The sequence below is a fragment of the Oreochromis aureus genome, linkage group 11 (genome assembly GCF_013358895.1).
Source record: "Oreochromis aureus strain Israel breed Guangdong linkage group 11, ZZ_aureus, whole genome shotgun sequence".
Lineage (NCBI taxonomy): Eukaryota > Metazoa > Chordata > Actinopteri > Cichliformes > Cichlidae > Oreochromis > Oreochromis aureus.
Genome location: NC_052952.1, coordinates 10416016 through 10435670, shown reverse-complemented (window position 1 = coordinate 10435670; position 19655 = coordinate 10416016). Strand labels below are relative to the sequence as shown.

Genomic DNA, 19655 nt, shown 5'->3' with positions numbered 1-19655 from the left:
CAAGCTGCTACGGATAAAGATTGTTTCCCTTCATATATTCTTATATTGATGTTACATAATTACATTATGATTGTAATTGAATAAACTCCTGAGATCCCAATTAAAATAACAAAAGCAAACCAGCTGTTGTAAATTGTTGTCACACTCTACCTGGTTAGACTGTCAAAAATGTTGAAACAAAGAAAAGCATTGAATCCTTTGTGTTGTGCCGTGCCACTTAAGAACATCCTTTTGATTTAAATTTAAATCACCCCGATAATGTCTTGACGATGCTCTTCTTTTTTCTTTGTTATGTAGGCGAGACCCTACCTTTGAGTTCAGGAAACAAGATCATGCTAAAGTTTACCACAAATGGAACAGAAACAGCCAAAGGATTTCATTTTGTTTACCAAGGTAACGTTACTTTTTCTACTATAGTTCCAGAGTTTCATCCGCAGAATTATTTGCTGCATTGACTGCATTTGTTTGCTTTCGGGGAAAAGGGAAGGTACTTTAGCCCAGCGCTCATCAAACAGAGGGCTGTTCAGCAGAGTGCCACTGGATGCGGCTGGGCATGTCTGAACAAAGCAGAATGATGTGGAGTCAAATAGCCTATCCTGGCAAAGCAGATGAGAGTGACTAATGACGCGCGAGGAGATTCACAAGGGCTTTACTGTTGCATTCTACCTCCTTTGTCTTTCCTTGTCTCCTTTTCCCTGTTGTATTTCTGCCTAACAAACCCACCCACCGCTCTTTGTCTTTCTTCCTCTAATGCTCGCTTCCTCCCCCTTTATCCTTAGCTGTCCCTCGGACAAGCGCCACTCAGTGTAGCTCAGTCCCTGAGCCCCGCTTTGGGAAGCGGATAGGGAATGACTTTGGCATCGGTATGGCGGTACTGTTTGAATGCAGTCCAGGCTACACGCTGCACGGCTCCAACGCCATCAGGTGCGAGGCTGTGCCCAATGCCCTGGCCCAGTGGAACGGCACTGTGCCCACATGTGTTGGTAAGCGTCATCATCCTCCAATCCTTGCCGCATGTCCTGCATGCATGCAAACACACACAAACGCACAAACACCAATCCAAAAAGTGGCGCAGGTGCATAAAAGCAGTTGGTGTCTGTCTTTTTGTTGGGGTTTTTTCCTGTCATTAGTTTTCCTAATGTCCATCACCCATTGCAAAGTAGCTAATCTCAGGCTCTGGTAGATTAGACCAGCAGAGAGAGGCAATAGCAAACAGAACAAGCGTCACCTAAGGGTTTTGGGTTCCTGTGTTTTTCCAGATAAGTGGAAAAAATAAATATCAGTGTAAAGTAAATACATCCAACAACAACAGATCTTTGAAGAACTTTAATCTCTATATACCCTCAGTATAATATAGTTCAGTATAACAGCTCTGCTATAAAAGGTATATTTGACACATTAGTACTCCATGTGCAAATAAATCTGGACAGAATATACAAACACCATCAGTATCTATACACTTTTTTAAATACATAACACTGCATAATACAGCGCAATGCCAAAATTGTAATGCTATCTATATTACACATGATGGGACCAGGCATGTGTACAATATAATACATTGTAGCTTTTGACATGAATTATTATTAATGCACTCTCGATATAAATATAGTGCTTTGCAAGGTTAATGCCATTATAATGGACATGTTATATGTTTCAAATTGCAGTATCAAAATAATGTGACAATGTGAAAGTGGTAATTTGCAGTGACAGATCTGCGGTGAATAATCGCCGGAATCTGCAGCTCACCCTCATTTTCTACACCTTATAAAGAATTTCCAGTCACTGTTTAGCTGACCGACCCACAATTGTACCACTTTGGTTCTCTCTAACAGCTTACAGTGTTTTCTTAAACTGCAACAGGGAAAGGTCACAATGAAAAAAGCTCTAGTAAACCCACTCTATAGCCTTCTACTACTCGCTACCAAACTTACACACACACATTTACGAATGACTTAAAGAGTCTGTGTCAATGTGGAGAGGACCCGCTGTTGCTGCACCTTCTGTGAAGAGCTAGTGTTGAGTTGTAGTGTTGTAGCGTAGCAATAATGTCTAGTTTATAAGGTTGTTTTAGAAGACAGCAACTCTTGTTTCATATAAAAGATTTAAAGTTCAAAACCGGTGACAAACAGGGACAGGGAAATTCATACATTTTTGACATAGACAGAAAATATAATTAACTAGCCATGATCCAGCAGCCCTATTATTACAACAGCTCTTGGCGGCCTATGTAAGGTGGATGCGAACCATCTGCTGAAGGGACAGGCATCTCTCCCTACATGGATGTTTGGCTACCATGCACAGAACCATTTTACATGTAAATATACCTGCATGAATATGCATAGTCCATATTCGTGTACAGGATGATTTAGGTATGCTGTCAGCAAACACTGTTACCCATACCTGTAAGCGTGCAGAAGGACATGCAGTCAGTCTCACAAAGACACCCACATATCTGTCTTGGGGAGATGAAGGACTAAAGATGAAATGAGGTAAAATCTATTGAAGTCAGGCCTTGTGCCAGCCAGTAAATAGTACCAGCCGGTAAGTGCGAGAGATTTCCAGCCAGGGTTCATCCAAGTTGAGTGCCAAGTGGTAAGGGAATAGCAGTGGCACGCGCAGTTCCATTTTAAACATAGTGATTTTTATCTGGGGATTGAATCTGGCTGCAGCATCTCCCCCAGCGGCAGTGTACTCGTCCAGAATAATGGATATCGTTTCATGGAAGCCTAAAAAAAACCGCACCATGCTCAATTACTCAAGCCCTCTTTATGTGATATGACGGCATCAGACACCGCTCTCTAGCAAGGTGCCCATGTTTCAGATGATATACTTTAATTTCCTCGTCCAGATGTGATTGACCTCGCTCGTCGTGAGGCTGTTGTATTTCTTTTGATTTTACACATGCAAAGCTGCTGAATGAGGGTTTTGCTGGTGAGTCTCTACAACGTCCTGTTGTGATTTAATTAGCCCCGCCTGAATGGATGCATAATGTTGGGGCAGACTTTGTTGAATTTTTATGGAGAGTAGTTGACTTGAATAAATAGATGTTTTTGTTTTATAAAAGAAGTTTAACTTGCAGTGCTGTTGACAGAGCTTCAAAAAAAAAAAGCTAACCCTAACCCTTATATCAGATCTTTTTTAGCTGTGTGTGGACTCCTATGTCCCCATTAGACTGTGCAAATGACCAACTGCCTATTACAGGTTGAAGTAGAAGTGATAATGAAGTTAAACAGATGAGCATAATTGTCCCCTGGCTTGTTTCCTGCTCGAGTGACAGAACGGCAGCTTAATCTCAAACACATACTTAATCACTTATGATTGTAGAAAATCCTCATATTGCATAAGCTCACAGATTGCCATGATTCATGCCGGTATGCCCACGCTATGGAATTCACTGTTGGCTTTTTTCGAAGGTGTCAACAAGTAAACAGTGTCGCGCAGAGTTTGTTTTTAAACAGTGGATTCTTGTTTTGCAATAGCCTCCCAAGACCAATTAAAGTGTCTCAGTCTGGGAGTGTGAAGCAAAGCCAGGCCAGAGTGCATCTCTGGAGCAAAATGAGCTGCTCTTGAGGTTTCGCTACATTTAAAAGTTTACTTAACTTTCCACAATGAAATCGGAAATTACTGCCAGTTTATCTAATGGTGTGTTTCTATTACTTTAACACTTTTGTCTTTTTTATTCATTTATAACTTTTACTCTTTTGGCCAAAAACACATCTGTGAGAATGGGAGGACAAATATTTTCTCCAGTCATTTCTATCAGATTCAGCTATGGGAGGTGTGGTGGAAGATTGAGGATAGTAGTGTGGTAGATGAAGGTTGACTGTAAAATTGAGCATTTATTCCATGAAAAGAACAAGTAACAGGCAGTCCAGAAATGGGAAACAAAATCCACAAGGCACAAGAAAGCACAGGGAAAAACAATAGGGACAGCGCAGCTGGTAGGATGATTTGACAAAGAGCGAGGGGAGACAGTGACAATGAATACACAAGGTAATGAGGAAAGAGGAAACGGGAGGGGAACACAGCTGAAAGTAATCTCAGAAAACCAGACAGGGCAAGTATATAAATACCAACCACAGTAGCCATGTGTTACCAAAATAAAACAGGAAGTAGCCAAACACTGGGACTTCACACAAAAAGGCAGAACACTAGGGAATAATAAATAGAACTAGGGAGCAAGAAGACAGCAAGGAAAAAAAAGATACATGGATACCCAAAGAAAACCAAGAATCAAAGATTTACATAAGGAAAACTAAAAAGTCCCAAGAAAACAAAATAACTGGGTAAAAGACCCAGGACCGACCCAGGACCATAACCAATTATATGGATTAGCAGCTTTGCAGCTTGACTAATATATTTAGGAAGCAGAGATATAACTCAGTGTGACTATTTTATGCAGCATTAACGTGTCACATCAAGATGGATGAAAAATAGAGAATTCTGAAACTTGACAAAAGGTCGTTTCAACTATGAAATGTATGCAACATTTAATGAAATTAATGTGTAATTTGTAAAAGTGGAAGAACCATTTAAGAATATATTAAGCTATTATGTCACAGATATTACGTGATTAAAACATTTCCAATTATAAGCTCCTGTCACTTTCCTGCATATCAAACTGTGCAGTTTTATAGTGTAATATAATATATGGTCCCAACCTTTGTCTACCTACGCTAAGTCTAAAGTGGCAAGCTTTCAGTCCTTTATTGCAGTCATAATTTCCAATCTCGCTTGACCAGTTGCATTTTCTCACAGGACTGAAATGAGTTGTGAAATTAGGCTTGTTCTCAAGATGATGCTCTTCTTCTTGATGAATAACGAAGAAGAAGACAAAACCCCTCCAGAACAAAACAAAGCTGACTGTACTTTGTTCATAAACTGGTTTCAATTTCTCTCAGGTGTTTGTTTCATCACTGAAGGGTCGGTAATAATAATGATGTCGATGCAGTATAGGCAGCATGAAACAATCTCTGCTTAGTTATCGCACAGCACTTCATAGCTTCAAGGAGCCTTTGAGTGGTGCCAACAGGATATGACATTCTGACTGTGTTGCTATGGCTGTTATGGGCATTGACCTTTATTTTTTTCATTTTTAGACAAAACAATTGCACAAACTCGTATCCTACTTTCATGTATGTATAGGAGTTGACTGACTTCCATACCAAGTTGTCTGCACATGATGTGCTTTAGCAGAAGAAGCTATACCTGTGGTAGCGACTATATAAGTGTGATGACTCTGCTCTGTGACTGCTGAGAGATGCAGTACAGAATTCATTGTCTCTAATGTGTCACTCAGTATAAAAAGCAACAAAGCAGTCACTTTGGCACCGTTCTCCGAGTGTCTTTCAGATGGTAGATATCATCTGTAAAATGCTGATAACTTTGAACTGGTGACTGTACTTTCTTGATAGCTAAAGTGGTATTTTTTTTTCTCTTTCTCCATCAGCCACTTTAGTGTTTATTGCAAAGGGAGTCTATTGTTTTTTTCCCTCGTTTTCCATGTCTCCTCTTGTCTCTTTCATTGTATCTGCCATCGGCTGATGGATATCAAAAATAGTGATTATCATTGACCTGCACGGGGTAAACCCTTGTCCTTGACAAAAAATATCAGTCTCTTCTTTGTGAGAACACTTTGAACTACTCTGCTGAATGTCCTCTTAGACTGACAGCTATGTTTATGGTCCCATGCTGCAGAAAAACACACAAATGGTTGGTAACCTTCAACATCAGAGGACTGATAAAGTAATTACTTTGTTGGTTGTATTAAACAAAACAGAAGGTCTGTAATTCTTTTCACTTACCATTTTCTGGTTTGAATATACTGCTTAATTTTTGGACAAGGTATCCGACAGTAATGTTGAAATATATGCCGTGACTTAAGTTGACTCATACTTTGCTACTGGTGACAGCAGAACAATCGTTCCCAAGAGAGAGAAGATAGAAATATACAGGGATAAAATATGAACCACTTTACACTTCTCCCTGATGATAAGGTGTCATAACACCTTATCACAACAGCACAATATCCTACAGGTTATTGCAGGTTTCTGTATTAGTCAGCAGAACTTTATTTCAATAAAAAGGGACTGCTTCTCATTGTAAGCCAGAATTCCTGCATAGAATAGTCCCGGTTGAATACTGGGGCCACTGGCACTCGTCTCGAAACGGCACTTGGACATATCGTCGCCATTTGGTGGTGGTTGTTGTTTGAGTTATAGTAAGCTTTATCGCACTCCTTGACAATTTCAGCACATCCTACTCAGAGCTTCAATTCATCTGAGAGCTCAGAGGGTTGATAAATAAATGACTGGAGGCATTGGTAGCAACAGGGCATGCTTAGAATAGCATCCACAATTGAAAGATGTGATTTGTATGGCCTGTGAGAGATTAAATTACACATCAGGGTTAAACTGTTTACTTCTGTGTAGCGCATGAGATAAGTGTATGGCTCCATGCTACGGTCCACTAAGTTTGATGATTAGCATGTCGTGTGTATAAGAATGGCATAAAATAGAGTAGATTTACATTATCATGGCTCACTATGCTACGGGTGCCTCACATTTCCTTTGTATCAATAGAATTTCATCAGCTGAAGTGATTTTTCCAGTTGCTCATTTAACATCCATCTATTAATGATCAGTTAGGAGTTTTAAAAGTGTGACTGTGTGAAAGTGTATACGTGACTTCAGTTAGCCCGAACTCAGTTTTTGCATATGCTTTCCTTTTTTCTAGTTCCCTGTGGTGGAGTATTAACTGAACGCAAGGGTACTATCCTCTCTCCCGGATATCCAGATCCATATGCCAACTATTTAAACTGTGCCTGGAAAATCTCTGTTCCTGAGGGAGCCGGCATCCAGGTGAGAAGACACATGCAGATCTTAGCAGAGTCATGTTTGATGAAAGATTAAGAGATTTTTTTTGAGGGGTGGATTTATTACTGATACATACAAGTTAGCTATAATTCATGCTTTTTTCCTTTTTTTCCCTTTGGAAATTTGTTAAGCTTTCATACTTATTAAATTTTTGTATTACGTTATGTTTCCCTTTTAGATTCAGGTCGTGACCTTTGCCACAGAACACAACTGGGATTCGCTGGATTTTTTTGATGGCGTTGATGGCAACGCCCCAAGGCTTGGTAGCTACTCAGGTATAATTTTAATTTTCAGCTCCCACTTGATTTTCAGTCAGGTGTCACAAGATCCCAGCAAGAGACAAGCTGATGACATTTGGCATGTCCTTTGAGAATGCTGTCAAAAAAACAGTAAAAGAGGAGAAAAAAAGAAATCCTTGCTCTGTCACAGGGTCCCAACCTTTGCAGTTGAGAGCTTTATAATGTAACCCCTGTTTCACTTGGGAACTTTACATTCGTAGTGTTGCCTTCGGGTTTACATTATTAGAAACGGTGCGTTTGTCACTCAGTAACCTATAAGAAACAGGTCATCACGTCACTTCAGATGCTCAATTCTGGAATACAAGGGGCTGGTGTAACATAATGACTTCAGCCTTGATCTCCTTTAGGAAAAAGACACTCTCTGAAAAGTGAAACAGCCCCACAGTGCAGAACTAACTGCGGTGTGAAAAGGGTCAGGCATTTTAAATGGCTAGCAATCATGTTTAGCTTTGGCTAAATTGATAAAGATGATTATAATTACAAGCCAAAGTCTCACTGCAAATTCCCAAAGACATGGGGAACAGAGAAAATGTTCCCTGAGCTCAGCGTAGCCGCACATACAGATTATTTTGCAGTGAATTTGAATTGTAGACCATTCCTCTTCCTCGATGTGATTTTATGCATCTGACTTCTGTGACTAAAGAGCTAGAGGAGATGTACTGAGCATGATTTTCTTAAACTGTGTTACAGAAAGCAGTGCAGAGTTAAATACTTTGCACACGTTCACATGCTTAAATCCAGAAAGTGAAGTACACGGGCTCTTAACAGAGTTTTGTATATTTTATGAATCAGGTACAACAATTCCCCAACTGCTGAACAGCACATCCAACAACCTGTACCTGACCTTCCAGTCTGACATCAGTGTATCTGCCGCCGGCTTCCACTTGGAGTACACAGGTATGAGGAGAGACGGCTCGTCTGCCTGCCTGTCACTTTGTCTGTTGTCTTTCTGTGTCCATCTGCCACTGACTTCCAGCTGCTGCACAAGGGTATAAGGAATAAGAGGGACAGCTGGTGTGGATGGCACAGTTGGAGCTATAAAAAATGGTGTGAAATGGAGAGTAAGTGAGTGGGCAAAGCTTTTTCTTCCTCATTATCTTTTCTAATTTTCAGGCTTTGTATCCGCTTTTCTGGTATGGTAGCTTGGTATTCCCGAGTGGCTTCCTTTTTAAATTCCCCCCATAGCTTCAACTTACTGGACCCACATCCTTTTTTTTTTCATTCATTTAAGGACTAAGTTTCCTTATCTCTCAGTGGACTGTTCACTTCCAGGCATATTTGCTAAAGAGCATGCTAAACATTTACTGTGCATCAGAATTGAAGGAGTATAGCATGCCCCAATGGAGTGCCTGATTTACTCCCATTTAAAAATTGCACATCTTAAAGAAAAGGCTCTGTCCTTGATCCATGCAGCTTTTCTTTAATTCACTTACACTGCAGGCACCTTTCTTTGTCTCTTCTAATGTCCTTTTCTCTTAGTTAAATTTTAAGCTGGCATATTCTCTTGTTTGCTCTTCACATTTGTTTTCCTGCTGGTTTTTTCCTAACCGCTCATTGGCTGATACGAGCCTGTGGGCAGACCCATTGTCACTCATTGTCAGTGATGCACATTTGTGGCAGTGTGGAAAGACCGGGAAGACTTCCTAATGCTGTGATTAAAATAGGACGATATGGAAATGTCAAAAACAGAAATGACGGCCAACACGTTAACACATCCACTTTGAATTTTTTTACACACACATAACAGCTAAAGAGTCACACTTTTTTTTTCTTTTTGAGTGAGCTCAGTTCAAACTGTCACTTTCTGCAAATTTGCTGGAAAACAAGAAAAAGCAGGAAAAATCACTGCTGTCACCGGATGTGTCCTTGCTGTCAGTTGTGTCAGTCTGTGAGCGTCATGCCACTGTTGAGAACGACTTCACAGTCATGTATCTCACAGCAGGTGCTTCGTTCTTCTTGTTTGGAGCCACTCTGTACTCGTGTCTCTCAGTGCGCTCTTTCCTTTCTGCACTTCCACGCCATGCCACCCCACCCCCACTACCTCTACCTACCGCTGAGAATCACAATCAGCTCTTTGCTCTGTGTCTGTCTTACACTTTGCCACTTCTGCCCTTGTAAAGTATACTCCCTGATGCTTTGTGCAAACCATGCTCCAGTTTATCTCCTCTCTGCTTTCTTCTCTTGCTATTTCTTAGTTTTCCTGCTACTTTTCCTATCTGCAATAAGAAAAGAGAAAAAAAATGTGGATGTGTGATTAATCCATGTAGCTTCCCTATGGAACCACTCGTGAAGTACTGCAGTTTTTCCACTTTCTGATATTTTATCCTACATATAGCAGATTTCAGAGTCTAATTTATTTGGTCACATTACCTATTACATTAATCCTCTTCTGACCTGTAGTTAGATGTATCTACACTGCTTGGCTTGAAATAGTCATTTATATTTCACGCACTTGAGTTTTTAGTTCCCAATTAATGCTCTGAAAGCTCAGTAGAGGGGGTAGAAAACAGCAACAGCGATTGGCACACACCCAGCCAACTAACCATCTGTTTTAAAATGTTTCCTTTGGGTGATTGTTGCCGTCCACTGAGACCAGTCATAGAAATTCTGTATACCACCCGCCAGTACAACATCTTAAAAGAAAAACGTTTAAGCAGCTCTCCTAAGGCAAACAGAATGCTATAGCTGAAAACATAATTGCAGTGTTCGCACATGCTGTATAGCAGCTTGCATCCCAAATAAAGTCCCATATTGGGCTTCGATCACTGCCGTCTACCGAAGTTTGGCTTATTTTCGCTGCTACATGGAATAACTGTGACACCACACTGAATCAATTGTTCGACAGCTCAGAAAGGCACTCTTTCTTTGACATGGTCTTAAGATCTTTCCAGACTTTCTTAACTTCAGTCACACCAAGAAAATATAGCAGTGTCAAGTCTATGGTTACTACCTGTAATCTCCTCGATAAGTACTTCCACACTTTTCCTTATGAATTATATGTATCACGGCTAAGCCTTGCAGCATTGTTAAAGATTAAGAGCAGAAATTACCAGGTTACTACTCATTCACATTTTCTTACTACACTATTTTTCAGTACTAAAGGCTGTATGATGACCTGAAAAACTGCTAGTGCATGTGAAAGAGTCTTTCAGTCTTTATGAAATGCACATCTGTTAGCATTTGCTACTATTTTCATTCTGGTTCAAAGTCACATGTATTATTAGCATCATCTGTGCATACACAGATCACATCTATTGACATATAGATTTGGCTTTAGATTTTTTCATCAGTCAGTCCTGGCATGCAGCACAGCTGTGTACTAGTTTTAATGTGTCTTATTTAATCTAACCCAACATCGTATAGAGTACAATTCAAAAATTGAGTCTGTCCAAACTTTTGACTGTTGCTGTAACTCTGTAAGAAAATATTGCAAGAACACAGTCTTACATATTTTTACTCACAATAAACAGCTAACTATATCTTGTTGCATAGCAGGTGTCATTGTGACGCATATATAATATCAAGAGATCTGTTGATTGTTCATTTAACGCACTCACTTCCTCTGCACATAGTGTGTTAATACTAAATGCATTCATGCACTATTTTATAATTCATTTTGATACTTTAATGTCTTGATTAAATTAATTGTGCAAAGCAATTAGAGTGGCTGGTTTATTATATTGATAAAAGTAGTCATATTTAAAAATTAGTGGCAGGATTAGGGATGGAAATCTGATGAACGACATAAAAATGTCACAGTGTCGTAATTGATATTGTGCTTCACACTTTGTTAATGTCTGTTTAAAAAAAAAAAGAAAAACTGAGACAGAAATTTGATTTTATCTACCTTAAGTTGTTTTACTGCTCCTCCACCCACAGGTGGAAACCACCACCTGCCACACTCTATCGCCTCCGCATCTTAAGCTTGGAGTCGCCTGTGCTGTGAGCAGTGTGTATCCACAGTATATTGCCTCGTAAAAGTGAGCCGTTGCATTTGCATATATACCTTTGCAAAGGAACTTTTTTCTACACAGTAGGCTCTTCTATATTGTCTGACCTGCATATTTTCCTGCCTCATCTTTCGGGTAGCTTTTATTGTCCCTGCATTTTTTTTTTGTCTCAAACCTCCTCCTACTGTTTGGAATACTAAACAGTTGTGTTCTTTGCAGGTCGAGTTTAATTTTTAAAAAATAAATATTGAACTGATCGAATTTATGTAAAAGCACAAGAGCAGATAAAACTCTCACATGCAACTCTTGGCTAGTGGGCACCACTGGATAGTAACTGATGACACACATGATTGAAATTGCTTTGCCTGGATGCATTCGGCAGGGCCTCATGTTTGATAAGGACAACACTGCTTCAAGACATGGGTGCACATGCAGAAGCAGGTGGCCCTGACAGCTTGAGTGGAAACCGTCAACAAGGGGGCAGGAACCTGAGCCATAATGTTAGCAGACACACAGTTTTAACCCAACCTAAGTGTTTGCCATGTTTCTTAAGATCTGGTGCTCCACCTCTGGCTTTGGGAGGGTCACTTTCCTGAACCTGGGCGTTCTGTATTATTACAGGGTTTGACAACCTTTTTAATATTTTCATTGTTTGAAGTGAACAGTGCAAATTTCACAAAACACTGCAAGAGACAGGCCGATTATTCCTTATCATCAGTGCACATGACAATTTTAGAGCTGCATTGTGCTTTAATGTCAAAATTACCTTCTGGCAGCCTAATATGGCAGCAGCAACTGCTCCGCTCTTGTGAATTGTGTCATCAAATCTCCTTGAAATTAATTAAACATTTCTAAGTCAAAGAATTTGTCAGAGTATTGCTCTTATTTATACCCACATATGACAGAACTTCACAGCTTCAAAGCATCCACCCACTCGCCCTGTACAGTAGCTTGTCTCTTGTTGAATTGTTCTATCTCCAGCTGCTTTCACGTTGCTTCCTGCTCTGCGTCTCTCGGGTTACCGTCTCCTCCCACTCAAATATCCTCTCTAACTTTCACTAGATGTTGAGTGGAGTGACCACTCCTGCTATTCAGAGTCGCCTTTAAATTGTTCTGAATTTTTTGTGGGCAGTTCCCCTACCATGTTTGTGTTCATCTACCCACTGACTTGTTTGGACAAGTTAACTCTTTGAGTGGGCTTGAATGCGAGTGCTTGTGAAATGCTTGTGTTTGCCTGCAACGTTGTTGGGGATGCTGTATTTGTCTACACTATTCCACTCCCTGCGGCCTGCTTACAAATTATACATTATGAAGGAAACCTAATAAAACCATCTAGATTTGTATATGGGTTATTACGAAGATAACTATCTCCTGTTTTTTGTCGGCCTATTTTCATGTTGTTTGATGCATTGAAAAACAATGTTTGACAGACGACTGGTGCGAGTTGAAAAATGTTTAAGATGAGCACGTCTCCAGTGCTGCCTTTCATTGAATAACAGCATTATATGCCTCAAAGTAATGAAGTAAAATGTTTTCTCCTCTGCCTGTCAATATATTTTAGTCACTTCTTAGATAAATGAAATTGCAACCTGACTATATTTCTTGTCTTTTTTTCTTTCTTTTATTTGTAAAAAGCAGCGAAGGCTCAAATTTCCTTAAAATGTCCTACATTAATATAGCCCATATAGCTGGCATCACCATTGCTTTTAAGCCATTAAAACACAATATCTAGCCTTTCACTACCTGGCAAGTGGCACTGTAATCATTTCTTTCCAATGGGGCTCAATGCGTCTGTCAAGTAATACTTCAGGGATTGCTTTGTAATTTCACAGTGATTGCTTCAGATCACAGTCAGAAGGATTTTGCGATTACAGCCACGAGTAGAATAGCTTTATAGCTTGTCCCACTTTCTAAACGTTATGATGAGGGGAAAGAGAGACAAAGAGTCGGTGTGGGGGGGGGGCTTGCTCAATTAATATGCAATTACAAGCACATTAAAATGAGGAATTGTATAATTATGTTAAAAAGGTTGGTTTTAATTAAATTATTCCTTCCCTCTATAGGTACTGGTTGATTAAATGTAAATATTTACTCCAAATATATATGGAGGAGTTTCTTTGATATGCAGAAGAATGATCGCTGTCCACACTTGTGTGTTGTGACTCTGTCCTAAGCAATAGGTTTGGATTCGTGTCCAGAGCCGCTGCCTCCCAGTAATGGCCGAAAAGTTGGAGATCGTTACACTGTGGGTGACATGGTTTCCTTCCAATGCGATCAAGGCTTTTCACTACAGGTAGGTGGAAATATGAAGTGCAGATCTGCAGCTCTCTTAGTGAAAAAGATTGACCTGCCTAAATGAGTGACATTTTCATGGGGATCCTCTAAAGGATGAATCTTTTAAAACAGAGGAACAAGTCCTTTTGATGACTTTTATGTGTGTGTGTGTGAGCGGAAGAGTACAGGAAAGAAGTATGGGAATGGGCAAGTGTGTTTGCAGGTTTATTTGTGCGTGTGCGCGTGTATGTGTGCGTACATTGCTTGCACGCCTCCCTGCTTGCATGTTTGTGTAAGTGTGAGTCCTAGTGTGTTCGTTACAAAGCAGCTTTAACTTCTTCCAATCCTGCCTGAGTAGATTCAGTAGCTGTGGCGTTTTGAGCTGTAGAACCTTCCAAGGCCACAGGCGATGGATTGTGTTAACAGTCGCCTCACTAATCCCACACCAATTTTTCTTCCCAGCTCGGGCATTCTCTTCTTTTCATATCCTCTCTGGACTAACCAGCAACTTCTTACACACATCTTCAGGCTGAGTGTGTGAACACCAGAAATAGACTTGAGGCGGGTGTAGTAACAAAAGCACAAGTATGGATGAGTCTTTTGAGTTTAGGTAGGTAGTGTGTGAGTGCGCAGTATAGCTATGTTTTTTCAGGCGTGATGTTAGTGTACAGGTTTTTGGAGAATCACCCTGCATGTATGCATTTTACAAACATGCAGGCAAATTCCAGTTTCTATGTTTAAAACAACATTAATGCTCTGAATATTAACCATCACATTTAGATTCCCTTTTTTGTATTCAACACAATTATGTTTGCAGATGTTTTTTTCTGTTCTTATCTCGGGGTGCTTACTCCCATTGTCTACCTAGCAGCGAGAACATCCTGCCCTACTCTTGATATTTACACACAAGAAGGGGATTTTGACTAAATCCAAAGATCCACAGGACAGAGATCAAATATACTGGGGTCACCTGCTGGTTTGATCTCATCGTGTTCCTTTTCATTTTTAACTTCACAGTGTTTTGCTGAAAGGGAATTGACAGTAAACAGTTTTTGTTTGTTTTCTTGAACAGGGTAATGCATATATTACCTGCATGCCTGGTCCTGTCAGAAGATGGAATTACCCCGTACCTCTGTGCTTAGGTAATGTATTATCTCATACAGTCTGACAGCTCTAGTGACAGCATTTCAATGAGGCGATATTGTTGACAACAAACCCATATTTGTAGCACCAAACTCAAACTAGATCTTTTTCTTTCCCATTTTTGCCATTCAATTTTTCTCATTGACTCGTTTATCTTTCTTCTATCTTCTCCTTATTTATATTTCTCTCATACTAATATTTTTCTCATATACAATGACCCGATAGCTCAGCAGCCTCAAAGAGGGCATTTTATTGTATTAGGAGAATTTTATTGTACGATCGGGGGGTTGGGAGGTGTGATGGCTGGGAATAGATGCCTTGAGGGGCTTAGGGATTATGAATTTTCTGCTTTCCCCTTTGGTTGAAAATCAATAAGGCTTTGCACCATCTGAGTGTGTTGTTTGATTTCTGATACTCCTGATGAGACTCCCTTGTCTCGCCCGACACTTCCTCTCAAGTTGATTGCCACAGTGATAGTTTCCAGAGATTACCAACGAAGAACTCCACATTCTCTTTTACGCCTCGCTGTTCTCTTGCACCTTGCTCCCCTCAGTTATATACATATACATAAACATATGCAATGTGATAAATGCACTCTTGCGCACACAGACAAAACTGCACGGTTACCCAAAGAGCTCTTTGTGTAAATACTCTGTTCCTGTGGTTTTCATCGTTCACTGCAGACATAAATCCCGGCTTTGCTGTCGATAGGCATGTTCTCGGATGTGTGCGTTCACTCGTTAGCTTAAGTCTTCTCTCGTTTACAGTACATACGCTTCCCTGAACACCCCAGGATCTGTATTCATTTTGTTTGCTGATAAACCCACATCAAAGGCTTTGGATGCCCCTGCGCCAAACGTATAACACCCTTTTAAGTGCCTCTCGTCTTCTCTTTTATTTCATACACAAGCAGGTCAAGCCCGTCCCCCTCCCCACTGCCAGGAACACAATTACCTCCCGAGATAGTTTGTGCCTCATTTTGGACTTGGTTGATAGTCCCCATAGAAATAGCAGCAATATCACTTGCGTTTTCCACCATTTGCCACACAAATGCGCCTGTTGGGGTTGTGATGGGAAAAGCAGGAATGATTTAGTTTTAAGATTATAAGATTACACCACCTGGGTGTTCATGTAAGACTAGGTTGTGTGTCACAAGAGAGGGGTATAACCTTCACAGCAAGCTAAGTGTTCTCTAATGCACTCAGTCAAACAAGAGAGGGTGGGGTGTTGCAGGTGGGAGGTTGAAGTAATCACCTTCACCACTGAGCAAAACTGAGTTAGACTATTGAATAGTGACTCTCTCATTTATTTTGATTTAAAGCACCACTGAGCAAGGAGGGTGCCTTGGTCTGCTTGTTTTGTTTTTTTTCCAAGAAGAGATGGACAAGCACAAGTCAAAGACATAATCCAACACAGACAAAGACCCTTCTCAGCTCTGCATAAAAACATATATATATAGACTATGCATGTATATAAAGAATGTGTAGGATACACATGCACAACATACGTAACGTTTATGCGTGTGCTGAAACTTTCACTCACACAAAGACACAGTGCTCTTTGCCCTCCCTGAATATGCAGCCCTCTAGTCATTGTTTTTCTTTGTTTTCCCACTGAGCCGCTCCATGGAGAAGTGACATGTTCTTTCTCCTTGGTTGGTCTCCCTCAGCTCAGTGTGGCGGCTCTATGACAGACTTCAGCGGCGTCATCCTCAGCCCAGGCTTTCCAGGGAATTACCAAAGCAGCCTGGACTGCAGCTGGAGAGTTCAACTCCCTATTGGCTTCGGTCTGTAACCTCTCCTCTCTCTTCTCTCCTCTCTTCTCCTTTGTAACTCAACAACCTGCTAATTTTAAGCATGTATAAGTACAAGTATGTATAAAAGTGTAATACAGTGATTGACAGGAATATCCACTCTTTGCTCTGTTTTACTTCATTCATGTGCTCCTGGGTTTACCTCTTCCATTAACCTTCTCTTTCCTCTTCTTTAGGGATCCATCTCCAGTTTCTGAACTTCTCCACAGAGCCTGTTCATGACTATTTGGAGATCCGCAGTGGGAGCCTTGAGACAGGAACAGTGATTGATCGGTTCAGTGGCCCCACGCTGCCCAATCCTCTCTTCAGCACCACCCATGAGACTACTCTGTTCTTCCATAGCGACTACTCCCAGAACAAGCCCGGCTTCCACATTGTCTACCAGGGTGAGAGAGAAAAACAGTGTAGCTAAAGAGGACCTGCATCGTTGCCCTTATTTTCTGTTCTGTGTGTCTACACATGCACGATATATATACATATTATAATGTAGTGCAAATATGAGCTATGTGAAAGTATCTTTTAAAAGTTTAGGCTTCTGAATGTTCTCTAGCTTTTTAATTTTTTTCTCTTATCACAGTTATTGAGAATTTGCTAAAGGTACAGCATGTCTCCAAAGCACAGTAGGTACACCTCACAAGCACTGGGTGCTGCCTCCCAGAATGCCTCTGGAGGTTAGCCAATCAGAAAAAAAGGGAACATTTAGGGAGAGTACCTTAAAGAGACAGGTGCTAAAATGGCATGTCTCAGATAGACAGTGAACTGAGGGGCTGCATAAAGGCCTAATATGAGATAAATAAGGGTTTTTTGTTTGTTTTGTTGTTGTTTTTTAACCATGCACAATCCAAATGTAGAATTTAATCCCCGGATTAAAGTACAGAATCAACAATAGTCATAACAAGCACAATTTCATTGTTCTTGACAATGACAATAAATACTTGAATTGAATTGAATTGAACAAACGATAACCAAGTGTCCATATCATGCTTTTAGGTCTTTTCCTGTACTGTAGTCTGTTAGATATTTTGCTCATATAATAGGTTTGCAAAGGGTAAGAAGGTGAGGTATTCTCTTCAAAAGTAAAGACTACCCCTGTTGAACTGCCCATGCTTTTCCTCTGTGACTTATTTACATCACTATGTAACACCCTGGCAAAATTTTGAGACTCTGTCCCCACAACAATGAAGTAAGTAAAATGTATTTATTAAGATACACAGACAGACAGTCAAAGCGAGGTACACAAAAAGATTAAAGTAAATAAGAGCATTAAGTGCCATAATAGCCAACAGAAAAATACAATAAGACGCATTAAAACAGACAGGAAGTTTTAAAATAAATAAATAATAATTCAATACAAATTCTCAGTAGAAAGCCTGTTCAAACAAAAACAAAATCCCTAGATGCTTAGTGTTTGCACAATGTGCAAATAATATGGCTAAATTTATTATCTGTTTATTTCTCTCCTGCTCTATGTCCTCTCACATATGTATGTGTTTTATTACAAGCAGATTCAACTATTCTCATTCATGTAATTTTCCTGTTTTTGCTGTGAGCCAACAGAATGATAAATAGTGACTCTTATGCAGCTCCTCAAGGCTAATTTCAAGACATTTTCCAACCTGCTGCTGTGCATTACTAAAATCCATGTGTTACAACAGTGATGTAACAGTGTTGCCTGTCAAAATCAGTAGTACGTAAGTTAAAGAATACAGCTTTGATGTGATGGATGCGACATTTACATATAAGATGAAATTTAGAGGCTAAAGGTTGTCTTTAGAATTTGCGTAAAGCTAAAAATTTTCTTAGCAGGTGACAGTTTGTAGGGCTTTGCTCATTTTATGCATTTAATCATTGTTTTTAATCAATTTTTAATCAAAGTTAAAATTATGAGATTTTAAATAAGCTTCCTATGGGCACTTTGAAATTGGGTTTTGCAAGTGAAGTGAAAGAAGTTTGAAGCGCTCTCTAACAGGACACTTAAAAGCCCATTATTTACATTAGGTACAGACAAGGGAGAAAGTTTTGTAATTAGGTATGCACGGCAGTTTCTTTCACTGAGGTTGTAAGATTAAAGAAAACCTCTTGCATTTTCTGAGACATTGCAATTGCATACCACATGTCCTTGAAAAGTATTATTTTTACCCCGGTGTTAAGTTCTGTGTTTTATGATCCTCTTTGTCTTGGATGGGTTTTACTTCCCCCCCCAGCATATGAGCTACAGAGGTGCCCAGACCCACGGCCGTTTCGTAACGGCATAGTGATCGGACAGGACTACAGCGTGGGGATGACGATTTCCTTTGAGTGCCTGCCAGGTTACACTCTTCTTGGAGAACAGTCGCTCACATGTCTGCATGGAATCAGCAGAAACTGGAACCACCCCATCCCCCGCTGTGAAGGTGAGTGCCTTAGGTACCCTCTAAGCTCAGCAGTCTCTTTGCACCAAGTGTCATTCATATGCAGAAAAAAAGTGGCACTCGATCTATTCAGTATCTAAATGTTTCCTATGAATTTCTTATATTTGGTGAATCAACATATTCTGTTTATTCATCCCAAAACGCTCTTTGATGTTTCTGGTTTCAAAATCAGTAGGAAAATATTTAAATATCTGTGCAGCTAACTAAAGTAAAGATGAAGATTCTTTTTCATTACAAAAAATATCTTTGTTATTTTAAATAGTTCATTTTATAATAGAATACAGTCTACTTGTTGTGCTGTCTTTAATTCTAGCACATCAAAGCATGAGACTCACCAGCTATTCAATACTATTTTACTGAACTATAAACCGATGCTTAGCGATTATAATGATACATGGAGCATCTTCAAGTCTTTAATGCAAATCTGAACATGCTGGTCTTTTATGTAATTCTCAAGGAGTCGCCTTAGATGTCACTCAGGTACGCTAAACAATCTTTCATCAGTTAAACGATGCAACAGCAGACTTTATAAGACCACACGATAGTTTTATATTTACCTTAAAATGTTGTTTTGGTTCTTACATGCTGTATTGCTCCTGTCAGGTTTACAGCACTTCTTTTTTTTTTATCCTGCGGGTAATGCTTTGGCTTTGACTCCTAGTTCAAAGTCAGATTTAAACATCTAAGGGGGGTTTGATAGAGGGAGTTTTGCTGTCAAAATCAGTCATCATCATCAACTTCACAACAGCCAGTAACCATTCCTTGCATTTGTGTGTAACAGGTGCATTCTCCCCCCCCAAGTATCTGGGTGATAACCCAATAACACGCCGTTATGGCTTATTTTATCAACTGTTAGTGGCAATACAACCATAAAAGCTACTTTTATC

The 19655-nt window shown here is 40.0% G+C and overlaps 1 protein-coding gene across 9 annotated transcripts in view; it reads left to right on the top strand.

The window, feature by feature from the left end:
- LOC116322598 (CUB and sushi domain-containing protein 3-like) overlaps nucleotides 1–19655 on the top strand; it is a 228863-nt gene that overhangs the window by 138714 nt on the left and 70494 nt on the right. For 8 of the 9 annotated variants that reach the window (XR_005614833.1, XR_005614834.1, XM_039619520.1 and 5 more), the window contains 10 exons: nucleotides 298–393; nucleotides 780–983; nucleotides 6739–6863; nucleotides 7057–7153; nucleotides 7970–8074; nucleotides 13302–13420; nucleotides 14474–14543; nucleotides 16214–16330; nucleotides 16534–16743; nucleotides 18562–18750. Coding sequence is in view for 7 of the 9 variants with exons in the window: in XM_039619520.1 (XP_039475454.1) it covers nucleotides 298–393; nucleotides 780–983; nucleotides 6739–6863; nucleotides 7057–7153; nucleotides 7970–8074; nucleotides 13302–13420; nucleotides 14474–14543; nucleotides 16214–16330; nucleotides 16534–16743; nucleotides 18562–18750 (1332 nt within the window). In the remaining 2 variants the exon portion in view is untranslated. The remainder of the gene's footprint in view (nucleotides 1–297; nucleotides 394–779; nucleotides 984–6738; nucleotides 6864–7056; nucleotides 7154–7969; nucleotides 8075–13301; nucleotides 13421–14473; nucleotides 14544–16213; nucleotides 16331–16533; nucleotides 16744–18561; nucleotides 18751–19655) is intronic. The other variant, XM_039619515.1, reaches the window with a different exon arrangement.